Source organism: Halichoerus grypus, chromosome 9, assembly GCF_964656455.1.
Source record: "Halichoerus grypus chromosome 9, mHalGry1.hap1.1, whole genome shotgun sequence".
NCBI classification, from domain to species: Eukaryota; Metazoa; Chordata; class Mammalia; order Carnivora; family Phocidae; genus Halichoerus; species Halichoerus grypus.
In genome coordinates, this window is record NC_135720.1 from 9,105,088 (window position 1) to 9,123,092 (window position 18,005).

At 47.2% G+C, this 18,005-nt stretch overlaps 1 protein-coding gene across 1 annotated transcript in view; it reads left to right on the top strand.

The window, feature by feature from the left end:
• EZR (ezrin) overlaps positions 1–18,005 on the top strand; it is a 53,060-nt gene that overhangs the window by 22,410 nt on the left and 12,645 nt on the right. The window contains exons 3-7 of the mRNA XM_036110078.2: positions 4,976–5,059; positions 10,248–10,343; positions 11,213–11,487; positions 12,128–12,211; positions 13,086–13,232. Coding sequence (XP_035965971.1) covers positions 4,976–5,059; positions 10,248–10,343; positions 11,213–11,487; positions 12,128–12,211; positions 13,086–13,232 — 686 coding nt within the window. The remainder of the gene's footprint in view (positions 1–4,975; positions 5,060–10,247; positions 10,344–11,212; positions 11,488–12,127; positions 12,212–13,085; positions 13,233–18,005) is intronic.

The window sequence follows — 18,005 nt, forward strand, 5'->3', positions numbered from 1 at the left end:
TTGGTTTGCAGTTGAGGGGGGTGAGGCCCAGTGGGGGAAAGTCCTCAGGCTGCAGCACGAGCTCTCAAACCCAGCCCTGGCTGTGTTCTCTTGCCTCTGGTTCAGTGATCCCTCAATTCAGCTGGTCCTCACTTGCATGGCTTTAGATTCTTGGGCTAAGGCCCAGAAACTCGGGTATTTGAAAGGCTGCTCTGGGGCCCATTTGGAAACAACTATGATGAATAGAAGCTATTCGATGCCCATCTCTGTTTGCTGTGACTCCCTTTGTTGCAGGGCCCCCCTGGTGCCTGGGGCACCCGGTAGGTATTTGGTCCTCGCAGAGTGAGTGAGCCCCAAAGGTATGCCAGAGCTCACTACCTGGGGCGGGCTGGGAACAGTGGAATGAAGCTATTATGGTTCGTTGGCTTGTAGTGTCACAGTCTTGAGCTGAGCTAACCCATAAGAACAGCAAAGAGAATTTTTTAAAGAGTAGATTATTAAGCAGAGGGAGGACAGAGACAGCATTAGTTAGGTTTTCATTAACTTCATTAACTAAGGCAAAGATAGGTTTATGTATTAAATTCCCATATCAAATAACCTATGCATTCTCTAGAGGTGTGGTGCATGTACCCGTTCAGTATACTGTTCAGTAGTCATGGTCGTGGAAAAAAAAAAAAAAAAGCATGCATGGCATTTTGCTTAGATGTAAGAATTTTTACTGGCAATTTTTGTTCTTGTTTTAGAAATAAAACTTAAGTTCATTCCGATTTTTGTTTTTAAAACCTTTCTCTCGGGCACCTGGGTGGCTCAGTCGTTAGGCGTCTGCCTTCGGCTTGGGTCATGATCCCGGGGTCCTGGGATCGAGCCCCACATCGGGCTCCCTACTCAGAGGGAAGCCTGCTTCTCCCTCTCCCACTCCCCCTGCTTGTGTTCCCTCTCTCGCTGAAGATACAAACCAGCAGCACATACTGATATTCTGTCTTACTGAAATGAAAACACAACTCCTCTACTAAGCTAGTTCACTGGGACAAAAGAAGAAAAGATTTTTCTGCTAAATATGGCCTATTTGGAAAATAGGCATTATTATACTCATTAGAACCTCATTTCCCTGCATGGGTTCAGGCATCTTCATTAACGTGTTGTGACTTGGGTCTAAGACAAGTTCTCGTATTCTAAAATTCTGACATAGTATATAGGAGGACGACCTCATTATTTTTAATCTGTGGAGTTTAAAAACCTGTTGTTAACTCCATTATCTAACTTATTTATGAATTCCCATTACACATAGTGGGGTACAGTTAGGTCTGGTTCCTTCTATGTTCTGACGTTTCAGGACTTTCGGTATGGCTTTGTCTTTTAGCTTCAGTTGTGGTAGCATGTGGAGGAGACCTGAATTAAAGTACCATCTACGCTGTCAGCCGCAGTGGGGGGTGTGGGTGTGGGTGTGGTGGACGTACATGAGCAAAACTAAACTTTAATCACCACCATCCTCCCCAAACAAAGCAGAATGTTTAAAAGGTTTTCAGTGTTTTGTCAGGCCTAAGAGAAACACTGCCTTAGGGGTTCGATTTTCAGTGACTAGCTGCATATTCTATATACACACCTGTACCACATGTTACTGTGGGATCTTGTTGCCTTCAGCAAATAGTTGCCTTTGATGAGAAGTGTGATCTGGGGGTAATTACCAAGGCAATAAAAATTGCAAAACACGCATTCTTTCTCCCAGCCTTTGCACCCGGTTGGGGTGTGTGTGGGGGTAGGTTTTAAGCCTGTGGACCTCTGGTTTCTTGGTAGGACCATCCTCACATTTATCGTGCTGGACCGTACAAGCCCACTTTATTTCTGTGGCCCTGTTGCAGATACGAGCGTCAGCTTCCATCAAAACAGTTGCTTTCCATGAAAACTCAAGACAAAGATAATTAAAGGGGCGGGGGGCGCCTGAGCAGCTTAGTTGGTTAAGTGTCCGACTCTTCATTTCAGCTCAGGTCTTTGCTCTGGGCATGGAGCCTGCTTAAGATCCTTTCCCTCTCCCTCTGCCCCTCCCCACCGTTTGCTCACCTGAGCTCTCGCACACGCCCTCTCTCTGTCTCAAAAAATAGTTGGGATTTAGATAGGTTTCCTTAATTGCTAAAATCTGATTTCTTTTATTTTTTTTTTAATATATTTTTTAAAGATTTTATTTATTTATTTGACACAGAGAGAGCAAGAGAGAGAGAAAGAGCACAAGCAGGGGGAGTGGCAGGCAGAGGGAGAAGCAGGCTTCCCGCATGAGCAGGGAGCCCGATGCGGGGCTCGATCCCAGGACTCTGGAATCATGACCTGAGCTGAAGGCAGTGGTTTAACCAACTGAGCCACCCAGGCGCCCCAAATCTGATTTCTTTTAAAGCCCCTGGATAAGTGGACCAAAATATGTATATAAATGGTCCTGTCATCTGCGTAAATGCTTAATTTTAAACTTTGATACAAGTTTATGCTGTATTTCATTATTAAAGATCCATAAAATTGAAAATATTCTTAACAGGCTTTATAAACGTGGAACTCTTTAACCTGCTTCTGATGAAGGCTGCCCTGCTGTGGTCCTTAGTTTGGGTAGCAACCTCCCTTCTCCTCAGAGCATGTGGAAATGGTAGGGGGCACTTGTAGATTCCCCCGGTGACTGGGGACAGCTGTGTTTAGTAGGTGGGCTCAGGGATGCACTTGAGATAGTCTTGCGGAAGGAACACCTGCGCCCAGAGTGCCAGTCGTGCCCCCTGTGGGAAACCTAGTAAGGGTGGTGACCAGTCCAGGACCGTGCACAGCTGTGACTCAGAGCAGCTCAGCTGCAGGCCGCCAGCCCACCGTCTCTCACGGGTTGTTTAAGTTCATGAGTTCTCTCATCTCAGCAGATTGTAGAGCTATATATTGATAAAATTAACTTGACTTTAATTTTAGGGGCATTTTTGAAAATAAAAATTCTGATGTGTCCCCAAATCAGATCTGGGAATTACTCCTTTTGACAGGGCCAAGGGACCAAACAATGGAGAAAAACCTATTTGTTTCCTGTTGTTTGTCCCAGTTTTGTTTGTTATTGCAGTGCCAGAAAAACTCAACCTGATCGTTAGGCTTGCCATCTTTGTTTGAGGTAATATGCCAGGCTTCATGATAGCCTATGGGTGTTGGAGCTCCCAGAAGGAATTCTCTGGAAGACCAGCCCCGCTAGAACTGGGCAGGATGGCCCCGTTGGAGCAGCGGATAGCAGATTAGGTCTCGCGGTGGCAGATGTAGTTTATAGAGGTTACGCAGACCTTTTCATCATACTTAGTTTACTTTTTACAGACTACTGGCTTGTTACATCCATCCTCTTATTTGCTTTTTCAAAGAGTTGTGTTAGCTTTGAGTCAAATGTGAAACTGATTCAAACCTTAGAATGGTTTTTTCTATATTCCTGTTAATCAGTTTGCAATCAGTTATTCAGCAAAGCGTATCAAAGGCCCTGTATTTGTAAGCCCCCCCCCCCAACCTTAGTTTTAGGTGTGATGTGTCGTTGTGGGCTTATGAGTGTATAATGGAGCTGCATTTGTCTCCTGGAATATTTGACTTTGGAGCTGATTTTTCATTTCTGATATGTGCATTTGGAACCATAATCGAGAAAGCTGTTTATCTTTTATGTTTCATAACAGCCATTTTGTGATTTTTTTAAAAAACAAATTATTGCCAGCATGAAAAAAAAAACTTCAGTTTTTATATTTTAATACAATTGAAGAATTTAAAATATGCTTTATCTTTTGTAAACTTGAGATCGGAGGGGAGACTTTCTTGAAATTGTGGAAAATTACACCTCACTTCTCTTTACTGTCAGCCAGAGAACCTTTAAAAGACAGTAGATTTGTGTCAAAGTATCTCTTAGTTACCAGTCTTGGGGGTTAGAAGAAAAAATCCATGAAGATGGATTTTGTTCCTAAAGTAAGAACTAGTGTGTGCCTTGTGCTGGCCGGACACTTGAACCTCTGTCAGCTAAGCTTTAGTTCTATTACTGTGTTCCCGTGGTACGTACATCCGAGGCAGGGAGAATTTAGGGTACATGTCTATCCAGCTTCTTACATATTTCACTTTAAAAATGGTCAAAAGCAAACATTTCTTAATCTTAAGCATTACTGTTGCTGTGTGGCTGTGGTGTTTTCCTTTGGGACAGTGATGTAAAGTAGATTGGTCTGTCTTTCATATGGCTAGTAAATTTGAGTTTTCTCAAGTGATAAATTTGAAAACTACCTTGAAGTGAATTTTTTAAACAAACTCGATGGGAATTAGAGACCTTTTTAAGGCCCCTCTTCACCCCCACTTCAGTTCCTTGTGAGCTGACCATCCCATGATGCGTCCATCCCCACATTTTACTTCCGTCCTCTGCCTAGAGGCTCTCACAGGTTTGCAGTAAGGGCATGTGTACCATTTTGCTTTTCATGTCTTTCATTCCTGAAGCAGTTTTCCATGTTTCTACCTTCTTCATAATTGGCATTTTAAATTACTATAGGATATGCTCTTTGATGGGTCTTTAGTCATCTGACCATTTCTCTTTTCACTAGTTTCCAGTGTTTCTAAACATGCTGGTATGTTGTTCCTTCTCTCCTTTCACTTACTGTCTTGGTCTGAATTCTTGAGGAGGCTCACCACCCCACCGGTGCCTTCCTTGGCTGTCGTGAAGGTCAATACAAGCTGGCACATGGAAAAATATGTTAATGGTTATCAAAGTATTCTGTAGAAAAACAGCCTAGACTGAAGTGTGAATGTGCTTTATTAAAGCAAAGAGGGCATACATTTGAGTCCAGACTGCAATGCTGAGACTCAGCAGCTGTCTACCGTCGGCTTCCGTGGGTGTGCATGTGTGTGTGGTGACAGCATGAGGATGGATGGAATTGACTCTTGCCGTGTTGCTAAGTAGCTTTGAGTTTTTGCAGAAGGCTCAGATTATTAGGAGAAAGGAACACTCAGTTAAGTATAATGCATTTTGTTCTTTTTTTAGATCAATGTCCGAGTTACCACCATGGATGCGGAGCTGGAGTTCGCCATCCAGCCAAATACAACAGGAAAACAGCTTTTTGATCAGGTTGGTCTCTGTGAGCTTAGAGAGAGAACTCCCATTTAGGAAAAATTTTTTTGCAGATCTGAATAATTTTGCTGAGTATATTGGTTTGCTCCTTACTTCTTTTTGTAGAGGAGGACATTTTCCCCTCCTTCCAAGGGTTCACACTGTTGTAAAACTCTGCAGGAGTAGAGTGTTCACAGCCCTGTGAGAGGAAATTTAGGGAATGCTCTGAAGTCTTTATCAGCATAGTGCTACATCCAAAAGCTCTGGCTCCCATCCCTCACCCCCAGGGGTCTTCACGGTCACTGCAGCCATCTCCTGCCATCTGGTCAGCAGGTCACAGTGCGGCGAGGGCCAGACACTGCTTGAGGGCCCAGCTGGAACCAGGCAGGCCATAGGTTCCATGTCCAACTGCGGCATCTGTGAACTCACTCAGGTGTCAGCAGATGCTCTTCCTCGAGCTGGGCAGTAGAGCACAACTACATTCCTGAATATTTCTTCCTGAGACCTGAAGGTGAATGCAGAGAGTTTTGATAATCATGAGCCACCAGGAAAGCTGTGATAATTCTTCCATGGAACAGTTCCAAGTTTTAGAACAAGATCTGCCTCTCTGAGCTGAGTAAATTCTGCTCTGGGGCCAAGGATCCAAGAGGGCAGCAGGAGCAGACTGAGTTTACAAGTCCCTTGAGCTATAGCCTGCCCCCCTGAGAGGTCCCACTGATCGGAAAGGTGATGTTCTGTACCCTAGCACCAAACCCAGAAATGGGAGTGGGTGCTGATGGGAAATGTGGGAGATAGAATTCCAGCAAATTTAAAAGGTATTGGTGATTCCCTGCCATGCTTGATGATCCCTCCTTCTCTTATCCCCTAAAGTGAGCACCTAGTAGGTTAATTCTCCACCTCCCCTCCCCCGTGTGCTGGGCCAGCTGTGTCCAGCAGCCCCAGGAGCCAGCACTGGTGCTGGTGTGTCCCCCCCGGGCCTCCTGCGATAGGCGGGGACACCTTCTCAGCTCTCCTTGTGCTGCTGTGGCGAGGTCATCCCTGGCTCTGCCTTACCCTCTAAGGATAAAGGCATCTAACTGCTCTGGGTGAGGCTGGACTTGGGGCAAAAATCTAAAGGTTCCTCCGGAAAGATAATCTGGAAGTAAGTTAAATGGAGCCAGCTGAGTGCCATGTGGGTCAGTGGTTAGAACAGGGATGGGTAGGAGACCCTCGGTCACCCCAGAGTTCTTGTCTGTAAATGAGAGCTGGGCTGTCCTCAAGCAATTTTTAGAGCAGAGTTGGAAACTCTAGGTTAGGTAGATTATAGAGTTTTGATGTCTCAGCCATTTAGCTGCCCTTGCCTCCGTCTGCCTTGTTCCATTCACGTGTTGCTTCTCAGAAATTGTGTGAAGAAGCCATCAGAAGAGTCTGTGGTACTTCCGCAAGATAGAACGGCCACTGTCTCTTAGAAGATCCTTGTCTGCTCCTTGGGGTCCTTTGGAAGCGGGGAGGGAATGGAGAGATTGGGAGAGGCCTGCCCTGTTCCTTCAAATACTCCCCTCGGATGGTTCAGTTCTACAGACATTTTTAACTGCACACTCTTGTGCTAGGCACAGAGCTGCATACTGCACAGGATTATCTCCACTTCTTGATCCAGGGTGCCATATTGATAGAAGTCTACATGTTCCTAAATGCTGAATAACTGCATCTAGTTTGGTGTTCAGATTGGTTTTAAGCCAGGTATTTTTCTAATATTAGATTATCTGCTTACCATAGCATGGAGCTGTGGATTAATAGGTGTACAAAAAGTGGACCCTGAACTCAATCAGTAGATAGGGGTTATTTAAAAAGTGCTAACCACATAAATCCAGTCAACATGCCAAGATTTGATAAGCTCTGTATCTAAATTATTCCAAAGCTCATTAGTCCCATCAACGATCCTATTCAAGCACCTGTTGTTATTCCCCACCCCAGAAAGTCAAGCCCCCTGGTTCCATGTGCTAAACAACAAGCAGGGCCACATCCCACTTTGACCTCTTTGTTCCCAAGTCGTGTTTCCTGCCTGAATCTCCGCCAACCTCCCAGGACAGGTAATGAAATTCCACCACCGATCAGTTAATGGAAAGGGAAGTAGTGGGAGACAGAAAGATCCTGAACTCCACCTTCAGCCATGAGACCTGGATCACAAAGCTCTCTGTCAGAGTTCACTTTTAGTTTCTTTACAGTTCGGTGTACCTGTCCTGAAAAGTACCACATAATCTGAGAAGGCTAAGGCTGGAGCAGACCTGGGAAACAGCTGTCTGTATGTCATAAGTGAGGACATCAAGGCCCAGAGAGAGAAGAGAATTGCCCCAGGTTCTGTAGCTTGCCAGGGCTGGGGGCAGGGCTTTGCTCCACAGTGTCCAACCCTACTTACACTTGTCTTTTTGAAGATCCATTTGTTGATCCTTCCACATCCTTCCAAGATAGCACATGACGCAGAGAACATCCCACCTTCCTGTGTGTGGGTGGTCAGGACAGTTCCTCAGTGGATGCCCTGGGTGCCTTCTGGGGCTCCTTCCCCACACCCCAACCAGGCTGGGCATGTTTTCTTCTTAATGTCTTCAGAGTCTGTGTCCTTTTCTCTGTTGTTCACCTGATGACCTTCTAGGTCTGGGAAGGTTGTTCATGGGCCAAACTACTAGTCCCTAGAATATGGTCCTTAAATGGAATGGGTTGAAAGAGACTTTAGAGGTGAGTTAGTCAGAACCCTTCTCTCCCAACCCATGAGTTACTTCGGTCTCTTCTGCAAAAACTGGCCCAACTCCACCCCAGGGCTCTTGCTTTATCTGCGCCTAGATACTAGTCCAGGGATCTGACGGAGGGCCCGAGCAGTGCCTTCCCGCTGCCAAAATTCCTGAGGTGGCGAGAAGGGTGTGACTCAGTGTGCCCATTGTTTCCATCATCAAAGCATATGTTCCAGCTGTCACTTCAGATTGAGCCAAGTAGACCTGTCCCTGCATTTTCCTTTCCAAAACTGCCATTTAAAACACCGCCGAGGCAGAGATAAAGGAATAGACCCCACACCTGTTCACATTGTGCTTTTATGATGTATATCAGCTTTAGGGTAAACTAAGGACGTTGGAGGGAATGGTGAGGTGCGTTTTTCCAGGAATATTGGATTTCCCCATAAGGAGGACTTAGGCGTTGATTTTTAGATGGACTGAATGAAAGCAGGTTAATTCAATTGTGCCGTTTCGAGGAAGACACAGGAATAGAAGTAAGGCTTTGAAACACGCTGCAGACAGTTACCTTCCTATGTGATGGAAGATGCCACGGAGACATTTGGCAGATCGGGGCGCCCAGGGACAGGCTTTTCACTGAGTGAGTGAGAGCCCTGGGTTATGTCCATGGCGTGGTTCCAGGGTCTGTGATCTGTTTCGTCAAGGGGGCTGGCCACATCATAGCAGAGGTAAAGAGGCATCTGTGCTGTGGCCGTGGAAATCAGCGAGGGTCTGACTGGGATGGGGAGGGGAGACAAGCAGACAGGAAATCATTTCAAACTGGTTAGGACCCAGACTAAGGCTAAGTTCGGTGGATGGAGTACAGGACTAGATTGCTTATGAATGTGGGGCTTTCCTATACAATTTTGAAACAACCCAAGAGGAAGGCAAGGCAGGTTTTATATCCAAATGTTGAGATGGAGGTTTACAGGGAGAAATTAGCAGGATAGGGTACAGAAAACCTGGTCTTCATATTAGCTACCCTAACAAGACCTAGGCAGGGTTCACAAGAGACTTGGGAGTTAGCACAGAACAGTCCAAGTTCTTCCACATCATCCCATGATGGAGCCTGCCTCCCACTCTGGGGGAGTGAGGGAGCCAATGAACGGGTCCATCTTTGGTGTATGGTGAACAGGCTCTTGGAGCTCCACAAGCATCTGGTCCCCCAGTGGATGAGAAAACAGGCTCAGAGCAGGAGTTTATTTGGAATTTCAGATTTTATTTTAAGCAAGTGCTCCAGATACCTGATTGGTCATTTCTCATGTGTTCAGACCTCTTTCCCTTTAAATGTGATAGAAGCCATATATTTGAAGAACGGTAACCTCCTTATAAAGGCTTCTAAGACACAAGAATAACCAGTGGGATTCTGTCGTGGAGAATTTTATTATTTATTTTAAAGATTTATTCATTTAGTTGAGAGAGCATGTGTGCACACGCTCACACGAGCAGGGGGAGAGGCAGAGGGAGAGAGAGAATCTCAGGCTCCCTGCTAAGTGCAGAGCCTGACGTGGCCTGAGAGCCCAACCTGAGCTGAAATCAAGGATGCCCAACCAACTGAGCCACCCAGGTGCCTCCGAGGAGAATTTTTTTTTTAAAGATTTTATTTATTTATTTGACAGAGACACAGCGAGAGAAGGAGCACAAGCAGGGGGAGTGGGAGAGGGAGAAGCAGAGTCTCCGCTGAGCAGGGAGCCCAATTCAGGGCTCGATCCCAGGATCCTGGGATCATGACGAGAGCCGAAGGCAGACGCTTAACAACTGAGCCACCCAGGCGCCCCTCTGAGGAGAATTTTAAAATAACAAAATTCTTGCTATGACCTTGGGTTGAATTCTGCCTTCCTATATCAGAATTTCAAATTTCTGGAGGTTGGGAGAATGCTAGTCACCCCTTGGCATGTGTGAAGCATAACTCCCCTACCTCCCCAGTTTCCCTGGAAGCTTGCCGCCGTCCGTTGCCCACCTTTCCAGGGACTGCTGTTTCTCTCTTCCTAGTTAAGCAGAGGCCTGGGCCAACTGACTGGGAAGCAGGGACAGGCAACCAGAGGAGACCCAAGTGTTGCTTTCCTTCACTTGGTGACTTTCAACCCCTTTTTCACGTGGGCACACGTGAAAGGAGACATTCACGCCTGGGATGCACACTTGCCCTGGTGTCCCCTGGGGGTGCCTGATGAGTGCTTACTCTAACTCAGCTGGTTGTCTTCACTCGGGAAAGCTAGTGGAGAACGGAGGAGTAGGGGTGCGAATATATAAGGTCTTAAGATTTTCTGAGATTTAAAGTTAATCCTGAATCTGCTCGTGTATGTTAAAAATAAATTGTTCACGGCTTTGGGGGAATAGCCTCTGTTAGTAATAGGTTGGGATTCTTGTTGGGATGGTGTAGGAGAGGCATGCTCGGTGTGACGGGGCGGCCAGCACCTCACTCTCCTGGCTGCTTCAGTCCCTGCCCCGCTGTCTCTCTCACACAGGTGGTTAAGACCATCGGCCTTCGGGAAGTGTGGTACTTTGGCCTCCAGTATGTGGATAATAAAGGATTTCCTACCTGGTTGAAACTTGATAAAAAGGTAAGTCAGAGTTAACTATTTACAGGCTGTTGTTTGATTGTTGGTCTGCTCTGTTAACTTTGAAAAACTGGATTGTTTTTTGTTCTTGTTATTTGTGTAAAAGTTTTTACAGACAAAAAAGGTTGCAGGTTTCCAGTAAATGGGGGATACTGGTTGGAAATTAGATCCTGGCATTTCTCCTTCCTGCTCACTCATTGGGGCATATGATGGTTAATTGCTTAGCTTTTAGTTGACCTTAGTTTCTTTTTCCCCAATGAGATTGTTAATCTTATAAACCATGAATCCACTGTTTTGTAAGAACCGGTTATTGCTTTGTTTGAACCTGTGTTAGGTTATCTTCTGGCTCCAAAGACGGAATAATTCCATTAACAACTGTAAAGAAAAGCAATAAGTTTAAATGTGTTTTCTCCACACAATTTGAAAATGTCCCTTTTCCCAAACCTGTGCCTTCTTCCCATATTACTATAGTAAGTGTGGGGGCCATTAGGGAAGGGAGGGGAGGGGACATGAGTAGTTTTAAATGGAAGTTCCAGGGGCCCCCAGCTTGACTGGCCACGGGGGCAGATGCCAGGTTCACAGGTCCCTAAGCAGGCTGCTTCTAAATTTGAGTTCTCTGGAATGGTTCTCTGGAATTGGGAGCACCTCCCCAGAAGGTAGCGGCCGGCGCTCGTGGCTTGGCGGGTCACCAGCTGGCTGCTGCTGGACTTCAGCTGGCCTTTTCTCATTTTAGTCTACAAGGTGACTTTCGAGTAAATGTACCTTCTGAACACTGGCCTGCAGGAGCCCTTTGAGCCAGTGGTGAGGAACTGGTTCAGGGAGGCAGGTCTTGGCGTCCAGGCTTGCAGGCAGCATTTGGTTTTGTGGTGCAGGTGTCGGCCCAGGAGGTCAGAAAGGAGAACCCTCTCCAGTTCAAGTTCCGGGCCAAGTTCTACCCCGAAGATGTGTCTGAGGAGCTCATCCAGGACATCACGCAAAAGCTTTTCTTCCTCCAAGTGAAGGAGGGAATTCTCAGCGATGAGATTTACTGCCCTCCTGAGACGGCGGTGCTCCTGGGCTCCTATGCGGTGCAGGCCAAGTTTGGAGACTATAACAAAGAAACGCACAAGTCAGGGTACCTCAGCTCTGAGCGGCTGATCCCCCAAAGGTGAGCAGGGGACGGCCAGGCCTGGACGAGAGCAGTGCTTGCATCCCTGAAGGGCGTAAGTGGTGTGTGTTAGCAGAAGCAGTCAGCAAGCACGAGGGTGCGTGATCCTTGAGGCTGGGACTCGAGCACTTCCTGCTCTGTGTGCTTAACCAGCACGTGCTGTGGCCTCCAGAGGCACTGACCTACCAGAGCCTTCCCCTCGGGCACTGAGCCTCCTCTACGGTCCGTGATGAAGAACCGCAGCAGGAAGGGGGGCCGCTCTCCCCAGGAAGAGCAGCTGTGTTACTGTATACATAGTCACACTTCCTGGCTTCCCCTGGTGCATAGACATTGGGCCCTGTTAAATCTGTTTTTATTCACTAATGGTCATATAAATTACCCCTTTTGGAAGAAGAGTCCCCTTAAAATATAAAATACCATTTTAAAATTTTTCCAGCAAGACTGGATATGTCTCATTCTAAGTTCTGAGTCTTTTAAGTTGTTAATTGTCCAAAATGCTGCATATTAGGAAGTAGGAACACTCTTTGTGGGTGGTTTTATTTGAAAGAAAACTCAAGGTTTGCAGGTGGGTGGGGGCCCGCTGCTTGCCTCTCATGGCCCTTTGTGGTGACCTTCTTGTGCCGCCTTTTTTGCAATTCAGAGTCATGGACCAGCACAAGCTCACCAGGGACCAGTGGGAGGACCGGATCCAGGTGTGGCACGCCGAGCACCGCGGGATGCTCAAGTGAGTGTGGACTGGCTCCTGCCTCTCCAGCGGGTTGCCTTGGCATTAACCCCACATAGGGTCCTCGGGGTGGTTAGCTCCCGGAGCGGGCAGAGCAGTGAAAGGTAACAGTTAGTTGCTCAGGAGGTTTCTCTTAAATAAAGCCAGGTGTTCATGTTTGGGGGTAAGAAGCAGTTTAGATTCAGCCTCAGGCCCTAAAGCCTTCTCCTTTGTTTTAGAGGAGAGAAGGTCTTGGGTCTAAAACACTTGTTTTAGTCAAGAGGGCAGGAGCATTGTTCACAATGGGAAAAAATTGATCCCAAATGAGAAACACTTACTATGAAAGAAGCACAAAGGAGGCATGAAGGAGGAACATGATGTGACATGTGGCTATTAGGGGTAAGAAATGGGCAGATTCTCTGTTGCCCTAGAATCCTCACCTGGGGCATTAGAAGCAATTCTGTGCATTCCCCCAACCTCAGAAGTTCATTTATAGTTTGGGCCTCACAGACGTTGCGTCCTTCAGCTCTCATCTGTCCTGAGTGTCTTTGTGGAGGGAAAGAGCTCAAGGCCTAAGTGGTGGCTGCTAGTGACACGGACGGTGGGAGTCTCTGCAGCAGCATGTGGGCGAGAGAAAGACTGCCTACCAGGACAGTCTAAAAGGAAAACCTCCTGTGTCCAGAGAAAGAACCCAGCATGAGTCTGTTCAGTTCTTTCAGAAGGTCTAGAGTACATCAGTGGTCAGCGTCCAACAGCTCAGGGCCCAGGTGTGAATGGCCAACAGAGGGACAGCACCAAACCCACAGCTGTCAGCCCATCCTGCCAGAGCTGCGGTTTTACAGTTCCGGATACCGCACGCATGAATGACCGTGTCCTTGTTTGTTCTCCCTGCTAGGGACAGTGCCATGTTGGAGTATCTGAAGATTGCTCAGGACCTGGAAATGTATGGAATCAACTATTTTGAGATAAAAAATAAGAAAGGAACAGACCTTTGGCTTGGAGTTGATGCCCTCGGACTGAATATTTATGAGAAAGATGATAAGTGAGTTGAACTTTATAATTTCAGTTGGTGGGGGATTGGGGTTGGAAACAAGGGAGACATTGGCAGCCATGCATGTGGTTTCTTTTGAAGTATTTCTCTGGTGGCTTACCGGACCAGTGTGTGCATCTTCAAGGGCTTTTCAGCTATGATGTGGCCACATTTTGTCAGAGGTTGGCTCGAGGTGTGCGCTGTTTGTCTTCTGTCACCATAGCTTGTCCGCCAGCTCAGTTCCATGCGCTGACCCATGACCCCACAGACCGGAGCTGCAGGAAGACCTCCCCTGCTCTCCGACGGAGGCCCTGCCGCCGGCCGCCCAGGCAGCAGCACACCCACAGATCCAGGCGGCCCTCGCCCTGCTGGTGGCTTAGTTTGTGGTAATCCAAGCAAGAGTAGTTACAGTGCTATCAGAGCTCTTAAGGTTCTGTAAACAGTGGCCTATGTACAGTTTAGCTAAATCCTCTGAACCTGTGAGAGGTGTCTGATGGCCACGTGTTAGCTCTGTGTGTGTGTGGAGTAAGGTCTGCAAGAGCAGTAGAGAGCAAGCCAGGCCCTGCTGGCTGCTTTTGCCTGTCCCTGTGCTCACAAACACTGCGAATGTGCCTGTGTGTGCCCGCCAGCTAGATACACAGGGAAAAGATCCTTTTCATTCAGTGAGGGCAAGTTTTCCATGGTGGTTCCCTGTGCCTTTGAGTGATGGCTCTCCCACATTTCCTCCTGTTTCCCCTCCTCTCCGCTGTTAGTGCTCCCCAAAAACCATCTCTCTGGCCTTCATGGGGGGTGTGCCCCTACTTGGAACAGACGACATCACACAAAGACTCTGCCTTCAATCTCAGCCACGTGTCTTCTTGCCAGAACCGGGGTACAGATGCCTTTCACTTGGGTGGGACAGGGGCCTGTCTCAGGCCTTCCTAGACCCTCCACTTGGGGCCAGAATTGGATGGAGGAGAATCATCTTTGCTGGAAAGCATGGTTCCAGTCAGGAAAGACCCCAGTCAATCACAGGAACTCCTCCGAGAACCTGGTAGTGAATTATCGAGGATTCTCGGTTTGCTGCCTCCCCCAGGTGTGCTGGACCCAGTGTCGTACAGAAACATGAGCAGTCTGGGGGGCTCAGGAAACCAGTCCCTGGTCCTTCCGGAAGCCGCACAGTTGGAGGACGGCGGCTGGTCAAGGCAGTGCCCTCATGGGAACAGATGTGGGAGACTGCCTCTGTCTCTGAACTCATTTCTTGAATGACCCGATTCTGTAATGTAGCTGTGGCCAGGGCTGTCTAAACAGGTTTTTCCAGCTGCAGGAACTTGCTGATGTCAGCTTGTAACTACCTCCAGCCCACGTAAATGTTAATTTTTTCCAAGTGAAAATTTGAGTACTGCAGTTCATTCAGTCTCTTCCTGCTCTCTTCCCACTCCCCCAATTTACCAGTGAAACTGGTAGTTCTCTCAAAGGGGTCTTCTCCCCCAAGAAGACACTGGGGCATCGGGCAGTCCTCACTTCCTCCCTGCCCCTTTTCAGTCAGGAAGAAAGACTTACCCAGACATTCAGTCAGGAGGCCTTTGAAGCAGATAAGGAGGAGGCTGGCTCAGGTCTGAGGAATGCGGGGATGACTCTGAGCTGGGATAAGTGTGGGATCACCACCCTCAGCCGTACAGCTGACAGTGGACAATTGGGCGCTCATGGAGTGTTGTTCAAGTGAGAGAGCGGATCTTTTTTTTTTTAAAGATTTTATTTATTTATTTGAGAGAGAGAATGAGAGAGAACACATGAGAGGGGGGAGGGTCAGAGGGAGAAGCAGACTTCCTGCTGAGCAGGGAGCCTGATGTGGGACTCGATCCTGGGACTCCAGGATCATGACCTGAGCCGAAGGCAGTCACTCAACCAACTGAGCCACCCAGGCGCCCGAGAGAGCGGATCTATTGAGTGTGTGAGTGGGGCGATGAGAGACTTAGTGCACCTGCAAATAAACAGATATACCTTTATTACCATATTTTAGAATTAAACGTATCCTGGTTGGGAAATGTCTCTTGAGGTCCCTTTTCACTGTATATGTAACCACTGAGTGGGAGCACGTGGGACTGAAAGCATTTGTCTTTTTCTTTCTGTAAACGCGTAGATGAGGAAGGAACTTGGAGGGGGAGGAAATAGGCAGACCCTTTCCCTGAAAGGTGTCAGCTTGGAAACAGAGAACATTGAGATTAGCCGTGTGATGTGATCCTACCTGGCATCATCAGACCAAAACCAACAAAGACAAAACAATGAGAGGAACGTGCCCTTGCCCCCAAGTTCTTCAGTCCTGTGAGAGCACTTCTTCCCTTCTAGGGCTCACCCCTCCCACACTCCTGAGTCCCGCAGTCTTCCTGGTCTTCCCAGAGGCGGGAGTCTGGGCGGTAGACTCGGGCTCCAGCAGGTAACTCGATGGGCCCTTTAAGGGAGAGGATGCTGGAGAAGACTGCAGACAAGCTGGGGCCGAAACAAGGGCCAGTCTCTTTTTCCCTTAAATTTCTCAGAGTTGTAAATCACCTACTCTGATGTATATTTCCGTCTTACTGGCTTTACTGTATATGTGATGAGCCAGTCATCATGGTGGTTATTACAGTATGCAGCGTGTACATGCTCTAACATACATGACAGTGAACTGTAATGTAGTGTACGTAGTAGCATGTATATCATAATATTTTAAAATAAGCCAGTCATTTTTTTTTTTAAGATTTTATTTGTTCGTCACAGCACAGACAAGGAGGGGGAGCGGCAGGCAGAGGGAGAAGCAGTCTTCCCACTGAGCAAGGAACCCGATGCCACACTCAATCCCAGGACCCTGGGACCGTGACCTGAGCCAAAGGCAGACGCTTAACTGAGCCACCCAGGTGTCCCAATAAGCCAGTCATTTATATTTCCAGTTTATAAAATTAAAATTACGCTAATGGGCAGAATGCTGATTTTGCCCCCTCCCTTGGGTGTGCGTTACAGCTCTGTGCTCCCGCGTTAGTGGGTTACTGATCTATGTGAGCGAGGAGAGCAAAAGACAGTTCTTTGGTTTGTGTGAGTTTTCTTTTATCAAATACGCCAAGATCCCAGTTGTCAGCATCTTCTCTCCTTTCAGGCCTTTGGGACCCTAACTTGAACGTGGAACAGAATTTAAAAAAAAAACCTCCTAGTCTCTTACAGAGACTTTGCAGGGACTCGTTAGTCCACCGAGAGTAAGAAGTTTAAAAGTTCACCTCAGACTGGCAGAGAAGAGTTTGGCCCCGTGTGTCTGGACATGCGCGAGGGCGGGGGAGAAGCATGGTGCCTGGCTAAGTGTGGCTGGCAGCAGGCGCGCACGAGGGGCGCGTGGGAAAGTTCCTTCACGTGCCTGCCCTGCAGAGTGGTGGGGGTCCCCCCTGCACTGGCCCCTGCTGACAGCGATGAGTGTCTTCGCTTCCGTTTAAGAATGCAGGCAGAGCCGTCCGTGTGGCCCGCGGTGAGCTCCAGCCCATCCCACCCCAGACCGTTTCTAAACTTTAATGAAAAATTTCAAACAAAGATTCTTTCCTTGGCGTTTCGCTTTTTCGTCTCCCCAGCTGCGTGTCACTGTACCCTCTGGCCCTCTCTCTCAGACCTGTCGCAGAGTAAACTGCAGACATCTGTATACTGTCCCCAAAATGCATATTATTTACTGGAGCTCAATGTCTTGTTTGTCTTTTGAGGTGAAATGCACGATTCTTAAGTGCTCTTTAAGTCTAAACTTAATGAGTTTAGACCGATGTGTGCCTGTAAAATCCAGGCTCCGGTAAAGACATCGAAGAACATTATCATCACCCCCAGCTGCATACTTTGAATTTAAATTTTGTAGCCATGTATTTTTTCACTTTGAAATCATTTCAGACTTTAAAAATGTTCGAAAAGTAGTGAGTACAAAGAATTCCCATCTGTCCTTTACGCAGCTTCCCCATGTTGTAACATCTGACAGAGCCGTAGTCCAGGTATCTGTCGGGAAGTTAACGCTGACATGATACTGTGAACAATATACAGACCCAATTTCCATTTTAATCAGTTGTCGCTAATGACCTTTCTCTGCCCCTGGATCCTGCCCAGACTCACACCTGGACTTAGTCACCTTCTCCCCAGTCTGTCATGACCTTGACCCTTTGGAAGAGCATAATGGCCATTAACTCTTTAGAAGAAGTCCCTCAGCTTGGATCTGTGTAATGTTTTCTCATAGTTAGATTTGAGTTATGCTCTTTGGGCCAGAATCCCACAGAAGTCTCCCTTGTGCTTCTGGGGCCTCTCGTGAGGCAGCATGTGATGTCAGAAATCTCCCTCCCGGTGGTGCTAACTCTGGTTACTGGTCAAGGCACTCTCTGCCAGACTGCTCTGTGGAGTTCCTACCTTCCCTTCGTAGTCCTAAGTGTATTTCAAGGAGACATTTTGAAGCTATGGAAATATCCTGGTTCTTACCATATTTCATCTATTCTAGCATCCATTCAGGAGTCGGCTTTTGAGAAACAGTGTTTTTTTAAAATTTATTTTACATGTATCTGTCTACTGAACACAGCCAATTTCTCTTCATTTATTCAGTTATTTATATTAATATGGACTCAGATATTTCACCCTCTGGGCTATAAATCTGTTACTACTATTTTATTGTTCAGATTGTTGAGATTTGCCTTTAGGATCCCTTTCAGTTGGCTCCTGTGCCCTTCTGCTCTGATCCCATTATTGTTTGAGTACTTCTTTATTTAGTGGCACCTCAAGATGTTTCAGGATCATCTTGTACTTACCTGCTCCAGCCCAGGA